At 30.5% G+C, this 26,701-nt stretch overlaps 1 protein-coding gene across 1 annotated transcript in view; it reads left to right on the top strand.

Moving 5' to 3' along the window:
* The window catches only part of LOC145330192 (glutamate-gated chloride channel-like), an 86,725-nt gene that overhangs the window by 45,136 nt on the left and 14,888 nt on the right, over positions 1-26,701 (top strand). The window contains exons 10-15 of the mRNA XM_080174791.1: positions 5,849-5,931; positions 12,848-12,913; positions 13,592-13,660; positions 14,219-14,360; positions 15,723-15,810; positions 19,168-19,250. Coding sequence (XP_080030917.1) covers positions 5,849-5,931; positions 12,848-12,913; positions 13,592-13,660; positions 14,219-14,360; positions 15,723-15,810; positions 19,168-19,250 — 531 coding nt within the window. The remainder of the gene's footprint in view (positions 1-5,848; positions 5,932-12,847; positions 12,914-13,591; positions 13,661-14,218; positions 14,361-15,722; positions 15,811-19,167; positions 19,251-26,701) is intronic.

The raw sequence follows: 26,701 nt of genomic DNA, 5'->3' as shown, positions 1-26,701 counted from the left end.
AAGGGGCTATTAAATCGCTCCTTTCAAGGAGCCAATACATCGCCCCTTGTCATAAGAGGCGATCAATTAAAATCATCGCCCCATATGGAGCGATGTCATGGAAAGGACTATACCCGAAATTTATACTACTTACACGATAGGATATTGCCAAAGCTATGTCAGAAGGCTAAATTACCAGTCAGAGTTAGTGAAAAGGCGAAAAAAGCGCAACTTATTAACATGCAGATTTAGAATGAGTCTTGCATTAAAAGGGTTGGTTTTCTACGATTATTTACATGTGTAGATGGTTTAAGCTTTTTAATATAGCCTTATCTTTAGTTCATTTTTACTATTTATTTCTTCAATCTTTTTGAAGTCATAGCGATAGCAAAGTATAGCAATTTGACCAGACAATCAAGTTTAAAATAACATGATTAAATCAAATTTTATAAGATTTTTGTTGTCATAATGTTAAAGTTACCAAATAGTAATCTATCTTGTAAAATATGATTGATCTTCAAAGAACAAAAAATTGTGCTTTATTATTTTGAATGAGGTACAAAGTTGCATAATTGTTCTATAACATAAAGCTCTCTTTTTATTATTAATTATAATTAACAAAGACAATTGTATCCAACATAGGAGAAAAAGTTCTACGAATTTATTAGAGAAGACTATTATTTTTAACCCAAGCAAGTTCGTTTTTACTCAAGTATGACCAATTAAGATCTCTCTAACAACTGAACCGATTGGTTTGTCCATTTTAGGAATGCTTCACTTACTTCCCGAGATGGTTTTAAGCTATTTGTATTTCTAAATTAAGTATTGGTATGGTTTAAGGCCATCTTTATGCAAATGTTTTTGTAAATAATAGAACGACAATTCGCCTGTGTGATATATAATACTTGTAGAGTAGCTACGTTACTGAAAACTAATACATAGGATGATATGTGGATAAATAGGAGAGGAAATTAGGTTTTCCTATACATAAATATTATTATTATAACATGTTAAACATCATATACTTAAAAATATAAAAAAAATACCACTTAGAGTTTAGTATAATGTTTTTTTTTAAATATCAAACATTTTGTAGCAAACCTGAATGAAAAATTATTACATTACTTTTATTAGTTAATTATAGTATTATAGTCAGTTCTCCGTGAATATTAAAATGAAAAATTATAAAACCAGACGGGCAGAAGACACGGTTTCGAATCCATCACATTGGATTTTTTTACTATATTATTTTTACAGTGCAGGACTTATTTACTTCAGCTTAAGCATATTTATAACATTATTTCCAACATCTTTATATTGGAATATTATTTAATATTTATATACAATATTTAGGCAGATATTACTTTAGATATTGTATAATTTAAAGTTTAATAATTAATTTTTATAGAAAAAAGGTAAAAAAAACTGTGACAAAGCTTCATTAATTATTGCTTTTCCTTTACCAATTATAGAATATAATACAATTAATACATAATTAAAAAAACCATAAAGAAGGAGGGAATATAGGGTTTATTGCATGTAAAAAAATTATGATCTGAAAAGATCACAATTAAAATAAGATTGCTGCTTCGAAACCGATTAATATCCGGTGCAGTGGATTAAAACCGATTCTCAGCCATACTGATATAGCATTTTATTATATCCAGTTTTCTGCGAATATAAAAAAAAATAGCCCGTGCCTTTTCCATCTCGGTTCAAAAAAACTAGTTTTAATCTTAAAATTGTATATTTTTGTATCCGCGGAAGGCTGTTTATAAAACAATACGATAAATAACCATTCACGTATTTTTATACAATCAGATGTTCCAGCTAGAGCATGATTATTAGAATGGCGAAAAATGAATTTTTAGTTGGAATGAAATATCCTTAGTATCCGTAAAAGAGTATCATTATATATTATGTCATGTCATGGCTTTGGGGATAAAGGTATATGTAATCAAATTGAGTAGAAGACATCTATAGCAATCTAGATCCTCGATCCAATAATAGTGATATTTATTCCACTCCTATAATAAAGTATTGATAATGCAAAACCCAATGGTTGAGGGTGGTCTAAAATTAGCCTTCCCTTTTGGCGATAAGTTCTTAAAAAGGCCTTAATTAAGATCAATCAATAATTATCTCTGAAATATGAGTTACAGATTTATATGAAATCTAGCTGCTCGAAGGGAAAAGAAGGTCAGGAAAATAGCATAAAACCACCCCAAGACATTCATAAAGCTTCACATACCTAAAACAAAGAATCTCACTACTTTATATTATGGGATAATTAATAATTATTTTGATATTCCTTTTTCCCAGCTACTACTAGCTGGCTTTATGTGATTATTGTCTTACCTGTCCTTGAAAGAGAATAGGTAATGAGGAGAGCTTACACTTCTACCAAATGTTAGACACTTTTGTATAATAATCTTATGGTTTCGACCAGTGTTGCGGAGCCGGAGCCGGGAGCCATTGAGCCGCCATATTTTGCTGGAGCCGGAGCCGTAATTTTCGTTAAAGAACGGCTCCGGCTCCGGACTAGAAAAATAAAGAGATTTATTATAAATTATAATTTGGTAACTCTGTTTTGTCATGTGCAAATGCCCCTATTAAGTTTTTCAAGTCCATTTTTTTTCAAAAATTTAACCTTCAAAATCTTCAAAAGTCAAAAATAGACGTGGGAAAAAAATATGTCGAGTTTTTTCTTGATTTTAGGTCGGAGCCGGAGCCGCCATCATCACAGACGGCTTCGCGGAGCCGGAGCCGCACCAAAATCAAACGGCTCTGCAACGCTGGTTTCGACCCTAGCCTATAGAGGCTTTGCCAATTGGAGGGTTAATTTTTTCCCTCTCGCCTTATATTTTAGTTCTTTTTCTCAACAATTTGGTTCATATGTAACACAGTAAGAAAAACTGGTGCAAATTGATACTTAGAAATAGGATGAGAAAAAAAGTCAAACTCCTTTTCACAGATAAATTTAGGGGAAGGCAATTACCTACAATTACTCTTTCAAAATTAAAGAAATTTTAGTTTTGATATTTCATGATTCTAAATGATATTTTATAAAGAGGAAGTTTTAAATTATTTAACATTTACATTACAATAAATCATTTTAAATTTAGATTAGGTTTAAAATTATTTTCATCTATTTTTTCTCTAAGAATAACATTTAAATTTTTTTGACTAAAGAAAAGAGCTGTGCTACTTTTTTCTTAAAGACATACAAACTTAAAGTAATCTATGTGCTTAATTTTTGTCATGGCATTCACCCTGCTCATATTTAAAAGTCTAAATTTTGACGCAGGTTTTACTTTGATTCGAATCCCCTAACTACCTTAAAACAAGTCAATGTGCTACGTTTTTATCTCATAATCCACCAGTTTTAGATTTTCATTCAAGATAGTTAGGGTATACTAATAACCTTTTTTGATTTTCTAAGAAAACATAAATTTTTCAACCACTAAACTGTATTTTGACAAACATAATGTAACAAATACGATATAGGATATACGTGGATATATTGACAGGGGAAAATTTGTCGTCAATTTAACTGGCAAATATATACCTCATTTATTGGTCAGTTCGTTCATTCAGAAGTAGGGGAGGGAATAGGGCAAAGGCGGTAGATAGGGGGCTTCGTCATTGTAGCAAGCTGCGAGCCGCGCTTTATCAGAGTACGTGAAAATCTGGTGCAACATCCAAGTAATGATATATCTATTAGTAACAAACAAACAGTCATGTCAGTAAACATGTTCAAATAAATTCAAATACAAATCAAAAACATGCATTGATGTGTGTGTGTGGGTTCTGGCTTCACTATCATATTTATATTTTACAAAGATTCCAAAAACATCATTTAGAAATATAATTTTCAGTATAGATTCCAAACAAATTAATATCAGCTGGAATTAAACCGGTTCTGAGCTTGCTGAAATATAATGTATCCTTTTGTATTATAGTCAATTTTCCACGAATAAGAAATAAAAGTCCTAAATAAAAAACAGTTCAGCCCGAGCCAACTAACTAGAATTAATCTTATTAATTTTCATTTTACTATCCGCGAAGAGCCGTATATAAAACGATGCAATAATTAACTATTAGAGCATCTATTTTTAAGAAAATGCATAAATACCCTCAATTCTTTTAACTGTTTATTTCAGTAGTAACTAGATTGCCCAAAAGAATTACAATAATATTATACATATTATACCTATAATTAAAATACTAGAAAATAACTTTAAACCTAAGCGTCCTTATTTTTTTGTTTGCCAACCCGCAGGCAGTACATATGGTATGTACAGTACATCTTGTAATGATTATCTACTTGTATTGATATGTGGAAAAGTCAGGGATATAAAGGGATAAGACAATGAATGGATGATAAATTGATGTACATGATGATAAACAACACAACCCCTTCTCCAGATTAATATTATCAATGTAAGTTTAAACCAACCAAGATTTGATAACATTTATGATCAAACTTTGGGTACCAGTGTAATTTACAGACTAATATTCCCTCCCTTACTGCAATATACCAATCATATAACTTCCTAATATATGAATCAAACTGGAAATTAAAGCCTTATTGAACTAGAATTCAGATGTATCATAAATATAAATTTTATACTGTATGATACTTTTCAAAATATAGAAAATAACGAATATAAGAAGTCGAGCAATGACGTTTTTTAGATATTAAATATCATTATTGAGCATTGTGGATAGACAGACAGAGTAAATTACGAGTTATAGATCAGCTTTACTTCCAAATATATGGGAATTATATGTATATTATTAAGTAGTAAGGTTTTATTGTCTGAAGCTTAAGATCTCAATGAATACTGAACAGAATGGATTCTCTAAATTGATCCTGTGTAGTTTTTATGCTATTTTATTTTTAGATTTAAAACTTGGTATGGTTTTAGGCTATTTTTCTTGCCCTTGACGCAGGGGGCAAACCCGTTAGTATCTATAATACAAAGTAGAATGATGTTTGTCCGTCCCTCTGTCTGTCTGTCCCTTAAGATCTCGGTAACCGCTGCTAGTTGTATTTATAAAGCAGTTGCGATACTATGATAATGAAAACAAAACAATATTTCAAATATTATTACTTTAAATAATTACATGATGACATTTATTAAAATTTATGTCCTAAACATAAATCTATTTTAATTCTAATTGTAAATGTCACATCAAATAATTTTAATATCAAATTTATTTCAATATTTTAATGACAAATGTTTATGAAACTTTAATTATGAAAATTTTTATAATTTATAAGTAATATAAATAGATTTTAAAAATTATATATATATTATATATTATCTGAAAAACTTAGTTTTTGAAATATATATTTGGCCTGTACGAAGATGTTAGTTTGATAAAGTAGCCTTGGGTTGAGATAGATCAATAGCTTTTAAAACTATATAATCTTATATAGATTCGCGCTAGCCAGTAAAGATAAGAAAACCTAAATATATTTAGAAAATGGACTAAAACCTGTTATGAATCATCTAGCTAGAGCTTACCTAAAGATTTCAAAACTAATTGTGTAAAAGTTTTAGATTTTGATTAGTGTAAAAAACAACCCTCTTGGCCTAAAAAATGGAATTAATATTGTATTTTTTATTGTTACTGTCTAGTATTTATAATACAATTTGATAAATACCTATTTGTTGAATGTTAGGGTATAATTATCATATTAAGCTATTATTATTTGCTAACTTTTATTTACGTTTTCTTGGGCAAATTCACCTTTCTACATCTCTCTTTGTCCATGGAAGTTGAACCAAATCTGAGCTCTGATGGAAATCAATTTAAAAAATCAGTATCACTAAAAATATCATTTTATTTTTTATTTCAGAATATCGTTAACCCTTGCATGTCCAATGGACCTGAGACTATATCCGCTTGATAGACAAGTCTGTGTTCTTCAAATTGCCAGCTGTAAGTTATTTATTTTGTAGCAGCGGAGCTACTCTATAATAATTCAAAATGCATAGTCGTCTGTCCGTAAGTTATGTAAGTTTACTTATCTGCTACCATTAATGATAGATTGCTGAAATTCTTAAGCTGTTATTGGCTGTCAGTTAGTTGGTAACATTATAGTTGGTATTGGAATAATTTGTGTGATTTTAGGCTGCTTTTAAAGTATAAGATGCTTAAACTGGCCATCAAATATTTAATCTTTAACCATTGTTAACATTGATAGAATTGATTTATGTGAGGAAATAATCTCGGTAGCTTAAATAACATTTCTGTGTTTAATTTTTTCTAATATACACTACTTTCTATTCGTTTTCAGTATATAATATTCCTAATATAGATTTTTAAGAGTAAAGTAAAAAAAAAACAAGCTATCAATAGATATAATATATCTAGATGGTCCATTTTCTTCATTCTTAAAAAGAATATTTAGCAGACAATATCCTTTGTTTATTTTTGTTATATATGAGATACGAGTGATAAAATATTGACGAAAATTTTCAATGATAATATTTTGAGAAAGCTGACTGTATCCTAAGAAATTTAACCATTCAAAACTAAACCTATCATGTGGTTTTTCATATGCTTCACATTATATGGAGGAAGACATTTTTACACGAAATGATTTACCCAAGAAAAGCTTTATCCTAAAATATGCGACAATACGTACCAAAATCTGTAAAATGTTCACAGTCATCCTCTTTGCTGATTTAGGTGATAGGTCTGAATCTCGGACTGACACTGCGTCATAACTAAAGACGTTAAAAATGGTTCCTATTGCTGCTTTGTCAGGTGCGCGACATAAATAGTTAGAGAACGAGGAATGCCTTGGCCTATAAACAGGCGCATCTCATTACCATGAACAGCTAGGACTTTTCAGACAAAGGTCGTGCAATGAAAGGGTTGTTTATCTGTTGGATGTTATTTAACTTAATATCCACCATTGGGCGTAAAAGTATTGCATCCCATTACAAGCGGATTATGCCATTGGGTTCTCTAGATGATCACTTGAAATCGAATAAGAATAGTTAAATAATAAATGTCTCTAGATTAACTCTATTAGGCTATCATAACATTGTATGACGTAGGAGCTGATGACAGATAACCATAATTACAAAATATAACATATCACACTAAATAACTCTGTCCTAAGATAGGATAACCAAGAATAAGGTTAGAAAATAATATGATTAAGAAACAGCTTATAGTGCCTTTAAAAAAATGACGCCATACAATGCAAATAATCAATGATAGGCTAGTATATTTTTTACCATTGGTGAATTAAAATGTTTACAGACTTTTTATTGGTCATTTGTATTTTATGAGGCCCTTTTTTAGGCACATAAGCTGCTTATATGATTAATAGTAATATAATAGTCGTCTGTCTGTACAAAAACTACATCACTGACTAATACTATACTTTACAGTGCGTATTTTTTTAGTTAATGGGAAGGTTTTGGGTGAGGGTAACTCCTCCCTACCAGGAGAAAACACCCCTAAGTTTTTCTAGTATGATCTATAGAGCATTAAATGATCTGCTTCTGTAAAGAGTATGCGTGTACGTCCCATGACGGTCAGTCAATCAAATGATGTTGACTATCGAATCTTTTTGAATTGTATAGTTTCTACGCAGTTACTCTATACTTTACTCTATTCTCTTTAATACACAAATATGCTTATAGCAGAAAGATCATGAGATAGCAGGTTATGTCATAATGTACATGAACGTGGAGCTTGATAGCTTCAGTGGCTAAACAAAAGTGTCTCAGCCTACTCCATGACTACTTAGGTCCAGACCCTAAGTAACTATGGCTAATTAATCAATAAATATTTAGATATATATTTTAATAATTTAAACTTATTGTTGTTGCAAAACTTATGAAATAAGAATATTTTTTTTTATTATCAAACTTTTAAGTATAAATAGCTTGAGCAAGAGCTAATTTGATAAGTATATTTTCTTGTAGGCTGGTGTCAAATGCTCTTCTCAAGTCAAGTTATTTTGTGTATGTGTTAATTTGGGAAAAAATCTCATAGACTTTTTGTTTTGTTTATGTTGAAGAGTGTGTGAGTCTGACACGGAGTGACCTTACATTACAACTAGATATTTATAAATTGAGTCTCTGATCATAACTTGTTTTTTTTTCTTCTTGTACCTTTTGTTCCAAGTTCCTTTTTTAAAGCGAAGCTTTTCCATAATTAGGGTTGGTCCGTACGTCATTAAAAGTTAGCTCTTTCCGTAATTTAGACATTTTTGAATTATCCCATCGATTTTAAACTTTTATGATGATTCCCATTACAGTTGGTTTTTAACTTTTTGACAACATTTTTAAAAGATATTATTATCCTATTGATCCGATTTTTCTACTGATTCCTATGACAACAAGGTACGATATAATAATCGAAGCATCTTTATAATCAAGTTCTAAAAATGTAAGTATGTCCTTGAACAGTATTCTGTATTTTTAAGAATTTGGCAACAAATTTATGTACAATTTTTTCTAAACTTATTCAAGAGTTTATGTTAGTTTGTCCAACCGTTTTAGAGCATCGCCTATATGGATGTAATAATTATAAATTTGGGTATAAACTTGGTTTCGAGAATTCTTTCTTTGCTGTTCTTTTACAGACTTTACACGTTGCAACCCGAGATTGAGTAAACAAAATTCTATTCTTATCTAGTGGTTGTTTTAAAACCAACAAAAAAATCAAATCAGCTGTAATCATAAAATATCTAAAGGGATAAGACAATGGCTGATAAATTAATGTACATTCCAAATTTTGATATATAAAATTACCCATTATGTAGATTAAAATTAGTGGTTAAAGTCCTTAAGGTTGTTAAGCCAACGAATATTATAGGACTTTGGGGACTAGTGTAATAAACAGCTCAATGTCCCCTCCTGTCTGATACTATCTTCATCTTAAAGTATGAGCAGCTTTGTAGATGTACCATATCAGTGCATGGCTCTGTTGGTGAGATTAGACATATCCATCAAATTTATCCTTCACAAGTCCTCAACCAGGGGACTAAACAAACTTTCTTCACACTACAAATTGTTTATTTTTCGGATAAGAGAAGGACTTTAAAAAGCAGTTCAAGGGTTTTTATTTATTTTACAGATTATTTTTACACCAATGAAAAAATTGAAAACATTTCTTAAAGTTTGAAGTGTCTATGCATGTTAATTAAATGGATTTTGTTTTTTTTATTACTGGAAATCATTAAGTAATTATATATGTCTAATGGTGCTATTAACTATGAATAGCTATCTCTAATGGAAGAGAAAATAGTTTTTTAGATTATCTCAAGCATTTAAAAACATGTCATCAAATGCATTGTAATATTCTGCAAAATTGTAGAATTAGATGAAATTAAGTTGGCAACTCTGGACGACAGGGCACCATTTGTGCTAAACAAGATTTCCCTTTTTGTTTATGTAAACAGATTCCTTTAAATATCAGGGATCTAAAGGGATAAGATTATGGCAAATAAATTAATGTACATTGTACATACCTAAAAATTAACCTTCTCTGTATGTTACAATTAGTTGTTAAAACGTTTGTACACTCAACTTAATTGACCAACCAATCAAAATGTAATAAGGTCTCCATTGTTGTTGAGCCAACGAATAAGAAAACGTTGTTATAAACTTAGGAGGTATAGTGTAACAAACAGCCCAATGTCTTTTCCCTCCCTGTTTATATATAGAATAAATTTGGCGGGAGAGGGTTGCAAATAAGAGAGGGGAAGAGTATGAGAGGGCAAAAAGTAGAAAATAAAATAAAAATATATTTAAGGCAATATAGACGGGTAAAGGTGAGAGGAATGGGGGAGGGGGGGTCGGGAATTGTTTGCGAAATATGGAAAAGAAGTGAAAACTATATTTATAAAAGACTTCCCTATAAAACTGCTAAACGTTTGCTTTATTCTGTTATTTTTCGAATCTGAGGGCTAAATATTTTGTAATAAAAATTATGCCTTTATATTCATGATACTTTTTCTTAAAGGCATTTCTTTGGTGTATTAATTATACTTCATTCAATTCACTCTTTTCAAAAAGTAAAAAAAAAGATAAAGTAAAAATTATCAAAGACTTTTAAACGATTAGAATCGAGAAGGCTTGAATAAAGCGAAATATATAATCTACCAGAGAGTTTTGTTTTTGTTTGTTTAGTATAGCTCTATGCAGCTGCGTTTTTTTAGACTCAAAATGTTTAATTTTATTTGTTAGTAAATGATAATGAATTAGTCTTTAAAATTGCGATCTTTTTAGATTTTATTGTTCAATGCTGTTTTGTATGGATTATTCCATTCACGCTTGGTTTTTTATTAAATGAATAAGTTAGGGTACAATGTTTGGCACTTTCGATTAAAGTAAATGATAATAACAAAGCCACAGAATACGATAATACCTTCAGAAAAATCGATGAAAATAGTTTTCATACTAAATTTTGGTTTTTTATATTTTTTCTAAAATGTCATGACAGAAGGTGCAAAATGTCGTCTTAGTTTTTTGAAAGGATTAATCTTCTCTGAAATCTAAATTATCAAAATATTTTTTTTGGTAAATGATTATACGATATATGTCAAACATTTTATCAGAAAGAAATATTTAAAATTGTGAAGTAGAAACCTGAATAATTTTTCTTGTGGAAATAGTTTTCTGCAAATGTTGATAAACATATGTCTGCTAGCATTAAGATGTTTGTACTGTCAATACACGTTGGGTTTTATTTAAAGAATTTCTTTAAAATGTTTTTTTTTTACATTGTATACCAATAACGCAATATTTGCTATCAGAAAACCCCCGACTAAGACTCGCCTACGACCCGATCTTTTAGGATTGCTTTGTAATTTACATTTTTGAAAGTCTTTCAACAGTATACACAGCAAATTCTCTCTTTTTTAACTAACTTTCCGAATAATATACCTAAAGCATTTGAATTGACAAAGGCTATGCTAATATTTTTACCATTCAAGTTTATTTAATATTCTAATAAATAGCGCAACCCTCCAAGTTTATGACTACTTTTCATGAACATATGATCTAAAGAATAAGCTCTGACGCAATGTCATATAAGGATATTATAATATTCATTAAAAAAATTGTTATTTTTGCATATATGTTACATTTTACAGTGTTTTGTTGCTCAAAAGAAAGACAATTAAAAATTATTTCATATTATATAGTTTAAATTACATAAGATAACCTAGAAATAGTAAAAAATCCCTTTCTTTTTTTGTCGCAAAAGAGAATTCAACAAAGATTTTCATTAAAAAACACCTTAGTGTAAAAATTAAAAAGTTTAAACATGGTCACAAAAAGATTCAATTAGTTTATTAAATGTTTCATTTTCAGCAAATGACGATTAATCTCTATTACAAAGAATAAAGTGTAAAAAGATATTCTCGTTTTATTTTAAGCAACTTAAAATGCATTTTAATACCTTTTAATGATTTATTTTTTAAAACATCATTTTATAAAATGTTATTGATTTTTAAAGTTATATATTAGAATGTTTTTAAATTTTGTTAACATTTTGTTTTAAATGTAGAAAATTGGTAAATCTAAACATTCAAAAAATGATTTTATTAAATTTTCATCACTTAAATTGCATGTTTGATGAAATTTTCAACTGATAATTCAAGAAAAATCGTTTAAGTTTTATTATATTTTACTTTGAAATGTTAAAAAAATATATTATTGTCAAAAATGTGGAAGTTATACTTTCCTCAAAAAAAGACCTAAAACATGCAAATTAACACGTGTAATAAGATTTTTTTTCTTTCAGGTTTAATTTTAAGTAATTATTGATATTTTTTGTAAAAAGGATTTTATATAAAAAGTTTTAAAACTCGAGTTATGTAGTGGCTCTAAAAAAGGTTGCGAATTTATGCAATTTTCTTGCAAAAAAAATTTTCTAGGATTTTAAAAATAGCAAAGGGTGTTATTAGACGTACTTACAGATACAATTGCTAAGTCATTTTGGCCAAACACTAAAATAAAGTTTTGACATCTGAGGGTCTAACCGTGCATTGTTTATCCTGGGGCTAGCAAATGCCAGATGTGCAACTAAAGACGGGTTTCAATCCAAATTTTTAAAACTAATCACACTTAAGTTACATAAAACATTCCAGTTATCATAGATACTGTAATTTTATTCGATAATTTGTTTATAAAACCATTGAAAATCTCTCAGGATTTTCAATTCTTTACCTATTATTTTCTTTTTTTAAGAAAGAAAATATATTTGATTTATTTCTTGTGTGTAACTACATTTCAATTATACTTTTGCATTTATATAAGAAAAAAAGACCTTTCTAATATCAAATAATTAGATTCTTGGTCTACGTATGATCTAATAAATAGATGTTATTATAAACATATTAATCTACTAATCTGCTATTTAAATGGTTGTGCTACAGATGATCTAATAAATAGATCTTAATCTAAACATATTAATCTACTAATCTACTATTTAGATGGATGGGCTACAAATGATCTAATAGATCTTATTTCTATGTATTAATCTACTATTTAGATTGCTTTGCTATTTATGATCTAATAAATAGACTATGTTTTTGATCTACTAATCCACTATTTAGATGGTTGGGTTACATATGATGTAATAATTAGATCTTATTCTAAACATATTGATCTACTAATCTATTATTTACATGGTTGAGCTGCAGATGATCTAATAAATATATCTTTATCTAAACATATTGATCTACTAATCTACTATTTAGAGAGTGGGACTAGGGCTGATCTAATAGATCTTAATTATATGTATTAATCTACTATTTAGATTGCTGTGCTATATATGATCTAATAAACAAACTATGATTTCGATCTACTAATCTACTATTTAGATGGTTGGGCTACAGATGATCTAATATATCAGTGGAAAGAAATAGACCCTGTTCAAATTGTCCCAGGTAAATATATCAAAATTTAGAAATCTAGAGGGGGGGGGGCTAGAGGTGAGAGGTTAGGGACATGAGTTGTGTTTTTTCAAAAGAAAAAAATATTGTACTACAATTATCGTCAGTCAAATATAACAGTTTCTATTGATTAATTCATAATTTACTTTATTGGTACCTAATAAAAACATGCTATTTTACGATAATATGCTGAAAATCAATAAATATATCTTAATTATTTCAAATTTTGAATGGAGAAAAAATGGCGCAAAGTTGTGGTGGAATGTTTATCTTGAGATGAATAATTCCTAGTACCTTGGGGCCATTATTTTTGTTGTTCTTTTAGTTAAAAGAAATAACATTACCAATCATAACCTAAAATGTCCTAACTGGTCACACACACACGCATGCAACCTATTACTTTGGTATTTAGGATAATTCAGACTTAAATTAGTAAAATAGTTATTTATCGCAGCGTATTATAAACAGCTTTCCGCAGATGTTAAAATGTACAATTATAAGATTAAAATTAAGGCATGGTCTGACAAAACCGGTTTTGATTTTACAACTGTACATTTTAATATTCGTATAATACGATACGATACATGATTTTTCAGTGTGGCTGAGAACCGGTTCTTATATACCGGATATTAATCAGTTTCGAAGCCATACTGTAAATTTATTATATTTTAGGATTACATTTGCCAAGATTTACTCTGGAACAATACAAAAGTGCCTACTGTAATGTAATTACTAATACTGGTAAGTTTATTATTGGTTGCGAAACTGCTCTATAAGAATCAAGTGTTGTAAATGGTTAAAAAGGCTGGCTCAACTCTATATCTACTCTATAAGTCTGTAAATATTATTGAGTTTGTTACAGAAACATATAAAGTTTACTAATATAATTTTTTGATTATCATTGCTCTGTAATATAATATTGCATTATAGACAGTTTTCCGCAAATAGAAAGATGAATAAAAATCTTATAGGAGTAATAACAGTTTCTTTGAGTTTTGGTTGGTTTAGAATAATAAAGCCTACACTATGTATACTTACAGTGATTTTATTTTTATTCTATAACAGTATTCTGTCCTTTTCTTAAATCCATTGTTAGCTTATTGTTGCTGGGCTTATGGACATTACAGTCCATGTTTTGATGATAATTAACTGAGAAATAAGGAATAGCCAAGAAGTGAAATAAAGCTAAACTATTATTTGGGAGGCAGATAAAAAGGTCGCCATCACTACTAAGAGTCGCCTCCAAAATTGCGCAAAATCCCGAAACTAAGCTTTAATTTAACTTTGTTTTAATGCTAGGTGAGTACAGCTGCTTAAAAGTAGAGTTGATATTCAAGAGAGAATTTTCCTACTACCTGATTACCATCTATGTTCCCTGCTGTATGCTGGTCATTGTGTCCTGGGTCAGCTTCTGGTTGGACCAGAACGCCATACCTGCCAGGTAAAAAAAAAACGTTTTATCATCACGTAACTAAGACATGACTTTTGTCCAGTAATCTGAAGGGGTAAGACAATTGATGATAAATTGAAAATACTCCAAAGTCCCCAAAGTTGTTGAGCCAACGAATAAAAAAACTTTGGAAACTAGTGTAATAAACAGCCCATTGTCCTCTCTCTCTCTGTGGAAAGAGTTGTTCATATTCTTCAGCTATGGATGTTATAATTCTTGTATGGTAGACAATTTACTTAATAGACTTGTTAACGTAAACACAATTATAAAATGCAATCAAGACAGAAAGAAAAAACAATTACAATTAAAAACTTTTTGTTTTAACAAGAACAAAGAAAAACAAAGATTGTTCTAATTAACCAGTATCCAAATATTTTTATATAATCAAGATTAAATTTAATGTCTACTTAGAATCTAATAATGAATAACATGAGAAAAAAATAATGTCGCAATGAAAATTTTATTTATATATTCAACATTTCTCATTTAAATTATATTTTAACTTAATATAAAATAAATCGATTTTTTATCCTCTAATATAAAGTAATAAGCTTTTTTGTCTGTAGCGAAGGATCTCGCTAACCGCTGAACCGACATGGTTCTTCTTTACAGTGAAGTCTTAGAGGCTCAGAGAGGGTTTTAGGCCATTTAATTTTTTTCAAATAAGTCTGGGTATAGTTTTAGGCTATTTTTGTGCCCTTCGAATATAGAGCCCTTAGATGCTAAGGGCGTAGCCGCTAGTGTTATTTATCATAACACTTAAGTTACTACTATCTTTTCAAATATTTTGCTATAAATCGAAATTTTTACCAACTACTTATCCCTGGAACCCTCAGATGATTGCAAACATTTATTTGCAAATAATTAGCACAAAACTTTGCACCAACCAAATTGGCAAAAAATTAATTGGATTCTTCATCAATCTGGTTCATTTAGGGGAGGCTTCCATCCACAGTCTCTGCCTGTTTGATTACAGTATATTTCATGGTTATATTAAGGTCCAAAGGCTAATGTGCTACCTAATAATCAAGGGAATCAAAGAACAACTTGAAGTTAGAGGTTAAATATTGGTTTTTGGTGCAGAAATGTTTTTGTTGATTATAGATATAGAAAACCTGTTGAAATTCCCTCAATATATATATTTTTTTGATTTAATGCAGTTTTAACTAAAAAGTAGGTCAATTATGATTGAAATAACATTTAATATTTATCATAAAAGTATTATATTTAGAGTATATATCTCTGTAAATAAATACCCTGTTAAAATTATTAATTATATTATTATTATATATAGAGTATCTCTAGGAGTAACTACCCTGTTAAAATTATTAACTAAATTATTATTATATTTAGAGTATCTCTGGGAGTAACTACCCTGTTGACAATGTCGACACAAACCAGTGGAATTTCAGCTCAACTTCCCCCTGTTTCATACACAAAGGTAGACCTTATTAACAGGGAAATAAAGGTATAAGAAAATGGCTGATATATTGATGTACATTCCAAATGTTGATACATAAAATTAACTCTCATGTACATTACTATTAGTGGCTGAAATGTATGGCAATCAACTAATTAACTAAATAATCAATATTCAATGAAAATCCCCAAGGTTGTTTAGCCAAAGAATAAGAAAACGTTTTTTATAAAACTTTAGTGACTAGACTAATAAACACCCTAATGTCGCCTCCCTTCCTGAGATAAATAAAGAGTTACTGATACTTTCCCTAAAAGTGCCTTGCAAGCACAGAAACCTACCCCCTAACATTTTTCAAAAATAAAGGGGCCTAGTTATTTTCCTTTTTCTGGCGAAAAGCCTAATTTGCGCGCTTCGTGCGCATTTTTAATACCAAATATTTAATAAAATTTGAATCATCCCCCCAAAAAAATTTTACTTCGGGGGTAAATTTTTTTTTTGGGGGGGGTAAAAAAAATTTACCCCTGCCAACAGATTTCATGGGGGTAATAAGCAAATTTTACACCCGTGGTAAAAAAAAAGAATTACCCCCCCCCCCTCCATTAAAAAAATTTTACCCCCTCCCAAAAAAAAGCTTAGACGCCCCTGCTTGACTCAATATAACCTTAACTAACCTACAATAAACTGAAAAAAAAAGCACCAACAAAAATAACTTATTAGCTAAGGTTTATATTTTGAAAACTAAAATTTCATGATAAAATATTATTACTAAATGAAGCTAAAACATAATGAAATGAAACTTTCATCTCTGTTTCTAAGAATTTTTGTAACAAGGGTAAAATTTCAAAACAAATTTGAGGAAAAGAAAAATGAGATTAAAAACTTTTGGAAAATTAAATATACAATTTATACGCTACAGCCCAAGAACTTTACTATTGTATGTGATTTTATGTTAAGATAAGAATAACTATAAAAATTAAAGAAAAAGCTTTTAAAAACTGAGGAAACTGAATTTACACTCATGAAATTGCTAAAAGTGATTTTAAAACAGCAATAAAAAATAACCTTTAAAAACAATATATTATGGAATAACAGAAATCCAATAATGTTTTGCAAATCATCATGTTAAATTTTCAATTGGAGGCAAATAACTTTTTCTTAGTGTGCTGTATAAACCTGAAAGTCAATTCCATCTAAATCTAAATCTGAATATAATGTTACCCTCTAACAAATTTCTGTAAACACCTTTATTTTATCCCATACAAAATTAAATAAGTATGAAGGGCAACCTCCAATTCTAGAACAAATAATTCCTTAGGGACTTGATATTATGTTTAACCTATGTATACTATTGTTTACTATTCTTATACACAAATAAAATAAGGACTAATTTTTATGAAAACAATTAATATAACCTAGTAAGAATAAGAATTAGAATGATTCATTAATCATTAAATCGCCCCCTGCAAGGACATACCCATCGACAGGCATATTCTATTATATAAAGTAGTAAGGTTTTTTTGTAGCTTAAATTTCGATAACTAATGGACTGATCAAGTTCTTATTTTTCTGGGAAGTTTCACCTAGATCTCGGGATAGTTTTAGACTATATATAATTTTTAGATTCGAGCCTGAGGATAGTTTTAGACTATTTTCCCCACTTCTTACTTACCCCTTTGTAGAGAGAGCCCTTAGATGCTAGGGACACAGCCTCTAGACTGAACAAATTAGCACTAAATTAATTTTTTGATATGGTTATTGATTTATCGTTTGAGCTGTTTACCAAATCTTACTGGAAATATCCACATCCAGGTTCTAGGATGTAGGACAGAAATATTTTTTGTTAAATCTGCTTCCAAAGTCTTTTTCTTACAATTGTAAAACAAGCTTATGTTATTCTGTCATATGCTCTTCTAACTCCTACTTAACTCAACCTAACTCTTATTTAATCCTAACATAAGCAAAAATATGGAGATTTTGATTTCAGAAAATATTTCCCCGCCTGACCAAGATAAACGTGTCGTTACAAATTACCACGGAAATGTTTCTCTAAATGTTACAATTTCAAACACTCTTAAAAATACCTTTAAATCTCAACAATTTCAGAATTTCTCAGGGATCTAAAGGGATAAGACAATGGACGATAAATTGATGTACATCCCTAATGATGTTACACAAAATTTCTCCTGTGGTTGAACACCCAACTTTATGATCAAAAAATCAAAATTCACTAAAGTCCCCAAAGGTGTAAAGCTAACGAATAAGAAAACGTTATTGAAAAACTTTGGGGACTAGTATAATAAACAGCCCATTGTCCTCTTGCTCTCTGTAATTTCGTTATATTTTACAAGGAGCTTAAAGCGAATGAGAGAAAGTGTTGATAAAAGTAGGATGCCAGGGTAATTTACAGCACAATTTACTCTCCCTACTTAGTTATTATTAAATTAAATTAAATTAAAATCACTCTATTTATCAAAATTTGTGCTTTTTTTCATATAGCCAGTTGTTAAAATTATATTCTAAAATTTCATTTATTATGATTCAAATTGTTACTCTTTAAGTCAATATATACATGTTTTTTTTTTATTTAAAAACAAATTCAGCTAATTCCTAAAAATCTTTTCCAGTTATGAGGGGGAAGTAGAACATTCTGGTAAATATTGGAATCTATTACACAAAAGGATTTCTTTATTTTACTTTTTCTTCAAGTTTCTTTTGGGCCAGAAGTTTTGTTGAAATGAAGATGGATAGCTCTGGATTCTAAAAGAAAATATTATTTTTATAGAAAGAATTTATAATATATTTTTATTCCAACCAAACATAATACGCAATAACAATATTGCTATAACTTATTGTTATAAAAATAACTTTGAAGCTTATGTTAGATTAGGTTGTTTAGGGCAAGTATTTGGTAAGCCCCGCAGAGGTTATATGACACCGCAGAATTAGAGCCACTTGAGTTTCTTAAAAAATGTAGTATAAATAGGGAAGATTTTATTTGTTATCTAAAGATTTTGATAATAGAAGTATAAGGGAATAATGCAGGTTCAATTAATTTACAACCCTTTTATCGTCCAAAAATATGCAAGCAACTACAAATTCATAGTTTCAACACAAAGACATTAAAAGGAAGATTTATTCCCTTAATTACCTAATTTATTTGAAGCAATGAAATCATATAAATTCAAGTCTCTAAAATACCCCCCCCCCCCCCAACCCCCATACCGTTTTTTCTTTAAAATCTATGTAAGTGGCACTGCTTTTCAAACATTGTGCTTGTTCTATTATTAACCGTTCTACAGATTTACTCGATATACTCTAGACATACACAAACATATTTTGTATATGGTAGACTTGTAAACTTTTCTACTGTTTTTTCAGGCCATTGATGTATGGACTGGGGCTTGTCAGGGCTTCGTTTTCTGTGCTCTGCTAGAATTTGCTCTCGTCAACTATGCCAGCAGGTAAGGTTTTTGTAATCAAAAATTATTATTAATTCATGGGACATTCCCTTGATCTTCATGATTGGGTTAGGGCTTGGATGACACAGGGGAGAGCTTCCAGATAAAACAAATTGTAGGCAAATTTAATCAAACAAGATTAATTCAACGAAAATTGCGAATTTTTCTTAATGAACCATATATAAATATATTCATTTGTGCATTATAATTCATAAAAAGTCATCAAATCAAAAATAGTAGATAAAGATAGCATTTAAATTTGAATTACTTTAACAATAACCAACATAAATCCTAATCAGTTCTGCCTGCATGAGTAACCATAAATGGATCACTACGAACCTGTCTACTTTTCCTAAAAGTATTTTTAGTCAGTATTTCAACTCTGTATATATGTGGGATTCTGTATAAGAATTCAAATAATTAATTAAGAGCAGTTTGACTTCAAAATAGCATTTAAAACAATAAAATAATATACAACACATAGATAATAACTCGAGGTATGATTGGATTAACAAGATCTTTTTAGTAGTTACAAAGACTGTATTAATTCCGACTATACAATCAACCATTTGATTGTACAACCTATTCTAGATGGCCTATCTGTGCATCAGAATATGTTGTGTCTATCTTTAGACTAAGGCATATAATATCTTTTTTTAACTTAATATTTGTTTTTGTCTTTTTCTTTGTGTTTGAATTATTCCTTTGCTTATTTGATATAAATATTATATTTATGTACTTTATGTACATTTTTATATTTTGTTGTAAAGGAAAACTTTTATGTAAATGAATGTAAGTGATTTATTTACGAGTTACTTTTCCGCTATTAGAGTTATTGTTTATAGAGGAACTTTGCAATTTTTATATATAAAATTTAAATATTATTAAACTTTAAAACTCTATTAAATTATATGAAAAATAATAGTAAAAGTAAGGTGTAATATTGATTAAATAAAGATATTATTAAATATTTTATTGTTTGTAAAAAATTTTGTTTTATAAAAGCCTATACTTTATAAATACAAATTGCATATATAAGACTAGCGGCTTCGCCCCAAGACTCTAGGGGCTTTGCCAAACAAATGGAGATGCAACCACTAATTTCGAACATATTTTTTTTTTAATTGATGGGGATTTTTTGTTTTTTTTTTTTGGGGGGGGGGGGGTTGGGGTTGTCCCACAACCCAATAAAAATAGCCTGAAGAGTAGAATCCGATCGGTTCAGTGGTTACCGAGATCTTAAGGGACAGAGAGACGGATTGACGGACAGACAGACATCAAGCTACTTTGTATTATAGATATTACGGACAAACAAGAAATAAATACTGACAATCAAAATGTCTAGTGTTACAATTGTATAGAACATTTCTAATACTTTTTTATTAAAATCCTCTATTATCATCTTTCTAATGTGTATGTAGTTTAGGTTAGGTACATGTTCTTGTATGTAGATTAAATGTACTTCCTACTTAATATAATTTGTAAGACACAGTGTGAGAGAGAGAGGAAGGTGTATTCCCTTTTTCCTCAACAATTTAGGGATAGTCCTATGGAACTAAATAGTTATCCACTAAGGGTGGAGAGTCGTTCCCACTTAAATTGTTTGGGAGGTTTTTTTATATAGTTGGTGGATCGTATTTACATGGTAGTTGACCAATCTCCCTCACTAAATAACATAAAACCTGGCTTTGATTAATACAAAAAAATTTCAAATTGTAGTTAAATCGATTTTAGCCGTTGCGAAGATCTTACTGAACACACACACATACATACAGCTGCTTTAGTACATGAGATATAAATAGTTTGTCCTTACTTTTTAAAAAAATCATTTTTATAATCACATGCCTACATTCCCGTTATTCCTGATAAAGGCAGCATACTATCTATTTATACATACTCTATAATACTACCTTGAAGATTAAGCAATAATTGATCAGGCATCCTTATAATACAAATAAAGTGCAATTCATTTCAATAAACAATGTAAACCTACATATTGTACTAGCGGCTTCGCCCCTTGTTTTTGGGTGTTGTGGGTGCCGTCCCCTCTCCCCCAAGAAAACAGCCTAAACCACCACAGGACCATTTGGTATATTCCCTGAAAAGCAGCATCCAATCGGTTCAGTGGTTTCCAAGATCTTAAGGGACGGACAGACAGACGGACGGCCGGACAGACATCAAGCTACTTTGTATTATAGATAAAGTCTTTTAAAAATAGGTTTAGAGAAAATAGATCAATATCTTTGATTTGAGGCCAAAAATTTGTGACGTATAAATATTTTTTACTTTTGAGATGCTACATTGTAAAGGAGAAGCGTATAGGTTCAACTTCTAGTGAGATCCTTTGGTACAGACATACTCACAGGAATCCTGTTACTTTTATAACTCTTTGACACTTAACCTAAATTTAGAAGATTGATCCTTAAACTCACTAGTTTGCAAAAGTCTAATCCTTTAATGCGGATATAAATCTTCACTTCGGTAATAAAGAAAAGTTTAAAAGAATAACATTGTAATTTACATTTTATTATCCTGTTTTTTTTTCAAGATAAAATGAAAAGTAAAATGTCAAAAATTGCTTTTATTCTTTTTTGATAAATAAATTTGAAATAATCATCGTATTATCAATTCTTATTACTATTAATCAGTAGGTAATATTTTTTTAATAATCCATGCAATCATATATTAATGCAAAACTGAAATATTCTTGAACATAAATATTTTTCCCAATACCCTTATCTCTTTTATTTTACCATTGAATTGTTTTGAATTTGCATGATAGCAAGTCTGACTGCAAAATAAAATTTAACTTCAAATTAATTACAAACGTCAACACTACCCTACAAATACAATGTTGGTAAGTCTGTCAATTATACAAATATTCTCATAAAGTAACGTATTTCTGTTTGTCTGTTTGTACCGTCCAACTGCTGAATCGATATGGTTTCCCTTTACAGGGTAGCTTCTAATAGGTCTTAGAAAGCTTTATAAAATTTTGTGGGAGGTTATCACCACCTAAATAACCCCTAGAAAAAGTTTATATTTTTTTAAAAAACTGAAATTAAAAATGAGGAGGGGGCTAGCCGCTAGTAAAAATATAATGTATTTAGATTTTAACAAAAGCACAGTAAATAATTTGTAGACTTTCTATGGGACTTTATGTCTTTTTTTCATCTCAAAAATGCGTAAGTTTTCATAAAAAAACTAATTTGGTTAAGATATTATGCAACTATGAAAAATCAAAGGATACTTATACTTATATTAAGTTTCTTGTATTTTTTAAAAACTATTGCAATATTCTTTTGGGCAATTTAAATTTGATATTAACAGGCATAGGTCCCGTAGGAACCGCATTCACAAACCAAAGTGTAGAGTAGCCTTAGCCTTAACATTAACCTTTAACCTTTGTGAACTCTGTCTCAATGATAATTTAAGTAGGACCTGCACTTATAACTAATCATACAATGTTTACACCCCCCCCCCCCCCCCGCCCATAATTGTCTTAACGCACGAACAGTTTAAAAATCAAATTTTTTCCCCTTCATGTTTTTTTAATTTTTTTTAAAATATTTTTAACGCACGAATAACTTAGAATTTAATCTTTCCTTTTACTCGACATAATTTTCATATTTGATCATAAATTTTTTATATAATTTTTAAAGAACTATCTAATATAATAAAAAACTTCTTATTTCTTAGGACAACATTTATTATTATTTATTTACATCAAAATAATAAAAATGACTATTGTGACAACTGGACAGCTCTATAATTTTCAAAATTTCAATCTCTTTAATCCATTTCATCAGCGCTCCAGACCCCATATTGTCCATAGATCGGTTCTCGTGCCTGGAGCTCGTCGATTATCTCCCTCTGGGCAATAACCTGTTGGTTGACCCGCGCCAGGATGTCCATGTTCCGTTGAAACGACCTAGTAATGACGGGAAGCGCTCTAATCAAGGCAGCAACAATCTCATAGTTGCGACGAACGTTTCTGAGAACTTCCTCGTCGCACACAGCGTGGCGGATCCTCCGGAACATAATGAGGTCCCCATCGTGAAGCAGGTCCAACACCCGGCGCCTCTGGGCGAACCAGAGGTCCACAACGCGTAAATCAACGCTGGGGTGAGGGACCAAGTCAGGAATGGCGGCACGATTTAAAGCGGCCTGGACGGCGGGCATGACGGGGTCGTCGTTCTCGTCGTTCTCGTCGTCGTTCTCGTCGCTCTCGTTCTCGTCGCTGCTGGACAGTAAATCTATAACAGGAGGTTCTGGGGCACCAGCACCTCCGCCGCCTTGGACTTCCTCCACCTCTTCTGCTGGAACTGCCGGCGCTTCAACTGGTATAACTTGAACTTCTTCTTGGTCGGACATTTTTAAAACAATTGAATTTCAAGTCAAACAACCCCCTATTTATACCCCGATTGTGTCATATTCAAGTGTTTTATAAACCATTTTAAGATTAATAATTAATCCCCCAATCATATCTCTCATATGTCCTAAGAAATCAAACCATCCCCCTTAACTGTGCATCAAAACAACCACCCCCCCCTTTTTTATTCATCACTTGTTAAATCCTTCCGCAACGGAAACGCGCGAAATTCCTAAGCATCAACAGACGATTTCCCCTATCTCCCCCAGCTCCCCCGTTTCCCCCCTCTCCCCCGCTCTCCTTCTCTCCATAAGCAACCAGAAATTAGCGCCTAATTAAAGAATTAAAGAATTACGTAAGAAACTAAATTAGTATTTTAACCTCTTACCGTTTATTACAAATAATCAATTTACTCTGCCAATATTTATTCTTCATTTAAGCGGTTGTCTACTTTATAAATTTAGCTTATATTAAAACTTACTTATTTAAATATTACAAAAATTTTTACAATAATTAAAAATCATATATTATCCAATCGCATCAATGAAGTCAAATCCTCTTAACCCAATTTCCTCCCTCTCTCTTTTCCCTCCTCTTCTTTCCCTCTCTTTTTCCCTCTCTTTTTACCTTCTATTTTTGAAAACGTCTCTCAAACCTAACCTTGTCAATGCAGTCTCCTACTTTAAATTTTCTCACTTAATAATTACCTAATATTCTATTTATTCTCGTACGCTATCTATGATTGTCTCTCCTCTGCACATTGCAAAAAACTGTATGTCTGTAATTACGTATGCAATACGATTGCAACGAAAAGTACTCAAAACATTAAAATCAGATTCCGGAGGAATCGAACCCATATATATATATATACTGGGACCTATATCCCAGCCTCAAAAAACAAAATCAGATTCCGGAGGAATCGAACCCATATATACTGGGAATTATACCCTTACTCAAAAAACCAAAATCAGATTCCGTAGGAATCGAACCTACACACCAACTCCTTGTTCATACCCCCTATTTTATATATCGCTCACATCATACATACCATTTATACTGATATTTCCAAAAATCTCCCCAAATTTTTTGCGTTTTTTTTCAGCAATATACTTTGTTTTATACTATGGCTCCTGAGCTTTTGGCCGGTTTTATCCGAAATACGCGCCGTTATCTTGGGGTCAGGTGTGAATACACCCCATTTACAATGGGAGTTTTTCACACTAGATTTTAAAATAGATGTTTAAAAGGAAATGTGTCTAGTAGGGTTGCCAAGGATCACGACGGGAATAGTGACTTCTTAGGAAGGCTTTGGTTCCCTTAATTGTTCCAAACTTACACTTGGAGAAGTCGCGACCAATGGTAGGAGGATAGCTGCACACAGTAGAATATAATTTGTCATTTTTATCATTTATATTCCTTATTATGTCATTATGTCTATCGGACATTGCACTGGCTTGGCAAGCGCCAAAGTTTACCAGAGGCTCAACAACCCTGAGAGGGTTACGCCATCCAACTGGTGCAATGTCGCATGGGATTCAATAATAAAATAAAATATATATTTGTATTGCTATTAAATGAACTAGGTGGAGATGTGTTCAATCCCGTGCAAGGTACTATATCAACCTGCTACTATGTAAAAACACACAAACCAAAGCATATCAAGACACCAATGCATCAAACTACATAGTAACTATTATAAATTATTTAAAATGAAAATATGTTGTACCTTTATGAGGAAAATAAATCTTATCTTATCTTATCTAAATTGGAATTGCAACTATTGACAGGTTTAGTCACATGTACAAGTTTTTCAATAATTTACTTAAAGTACCAACAATTCTGTCATTTCAATTTATAGTAGATTTTTTAGAAATCATAATAACCAAGAAGAAGCTAGTTTTGCCTTTTAGAAAGAAAGAAACTATTATTTAAGAGCAGATTCGTTACAATATAAAAATAACGACAAATTTATAATTATTCTAATATATTTTCCAGTATGGCTTAGAAACCTTTTAATATCCGCTGGATTAGAACCAGTGTTATACATACTGAAAAATCATGTGTTGTATTGTATATTAGACATTTTTTTACGAAAAAAGAATAATTCCAGTTTTATTACCCCAGGCATTTGCACCTCGGTAATAACAAAACTTTATTTTTTTATTTTACTATCTGCAGAAAACAGTCGATAAAACAAGCTATTGTTATTAGTCAACTATCCATTGAGCCGATTAAGTTCTCCATTTTCCATTAAAAGGAATCTTCACGTAGGCTGGTTTTAGGTTATTTTATTTCTAAATTAAGTTGATGTCCCTTATTTTCATATAGGATAACGATACCTTTAATGCTACTAAAGCTAGGTCTGAAACCAATCAAAATTGTCCTTGTTATACAGCTGCCAATAAAACGCAAGTTGAAATAAATTAAGTTGCAAAAGTGAAATGTATAAAACTAAATTATCCCCCGGGATTAGCATACGATTAGCTGGTCTAATCCCCCTTCATTATATTTATATTGTATGATTAATGTTCAGTAATAACTAATACATGTGTATTCTACAGGTTAGTATCTGATTGTTCTATGGAGTACCTCTGCTAAATTGATTTAATTGAAGCAGCTTATATTGCCTAAAAAATGACGTCATACAATAAATAATGACCAATGATAGACCATTATACATTTGTATTGTAAGACGGCATTTTATTAGGCTGCTTCATTTAATTAAAAATTTAGAATAAAAATATATATCTAATACGTTTCCACTTGAATTGAATTTGTTTAGCATTAACAACGTAAATAGCTTTTGGTTCAGCATAATGACCATCTCCCCTTATTTAAAAAAAAAGATTGAAAATAACGGGAAGAAGTTTTTTCCCTATACCTAACCCCTTGGGAGGCACTGATCTTGCGAGGCCTATACCTGCAGTTCCGTAACCCTGCGGATAACCCACTACAACATAACATATATGTATATTATATATATCCTATGGGTGCACCCAGGGACCAGGGAGGGAGGGAACATTGGGCTGGTAAAGACACTAGTTCCCAAAGTGTAATAATAACGTTTTCTTGTATTCATTCG

This window comes from Acartia tonsa, chromosome 10 (genome assembly GCF_053477335.1).
Source record: "Acartia tonsa isolate MP-2025a chromosome 10, ASM5347733v1, whole genome shotgun sequence".
Lineage (NCBI taxonomy): Eukaryota > Metazoa > Arthropoda > Copepoda > Calanoida > Acartiidae > Acartia > Acartia tonsa.
Note: the sequence above shows the minus strand (reverse complement) of the source record. Positions and strands in the feature narration are given on the sequence as shown.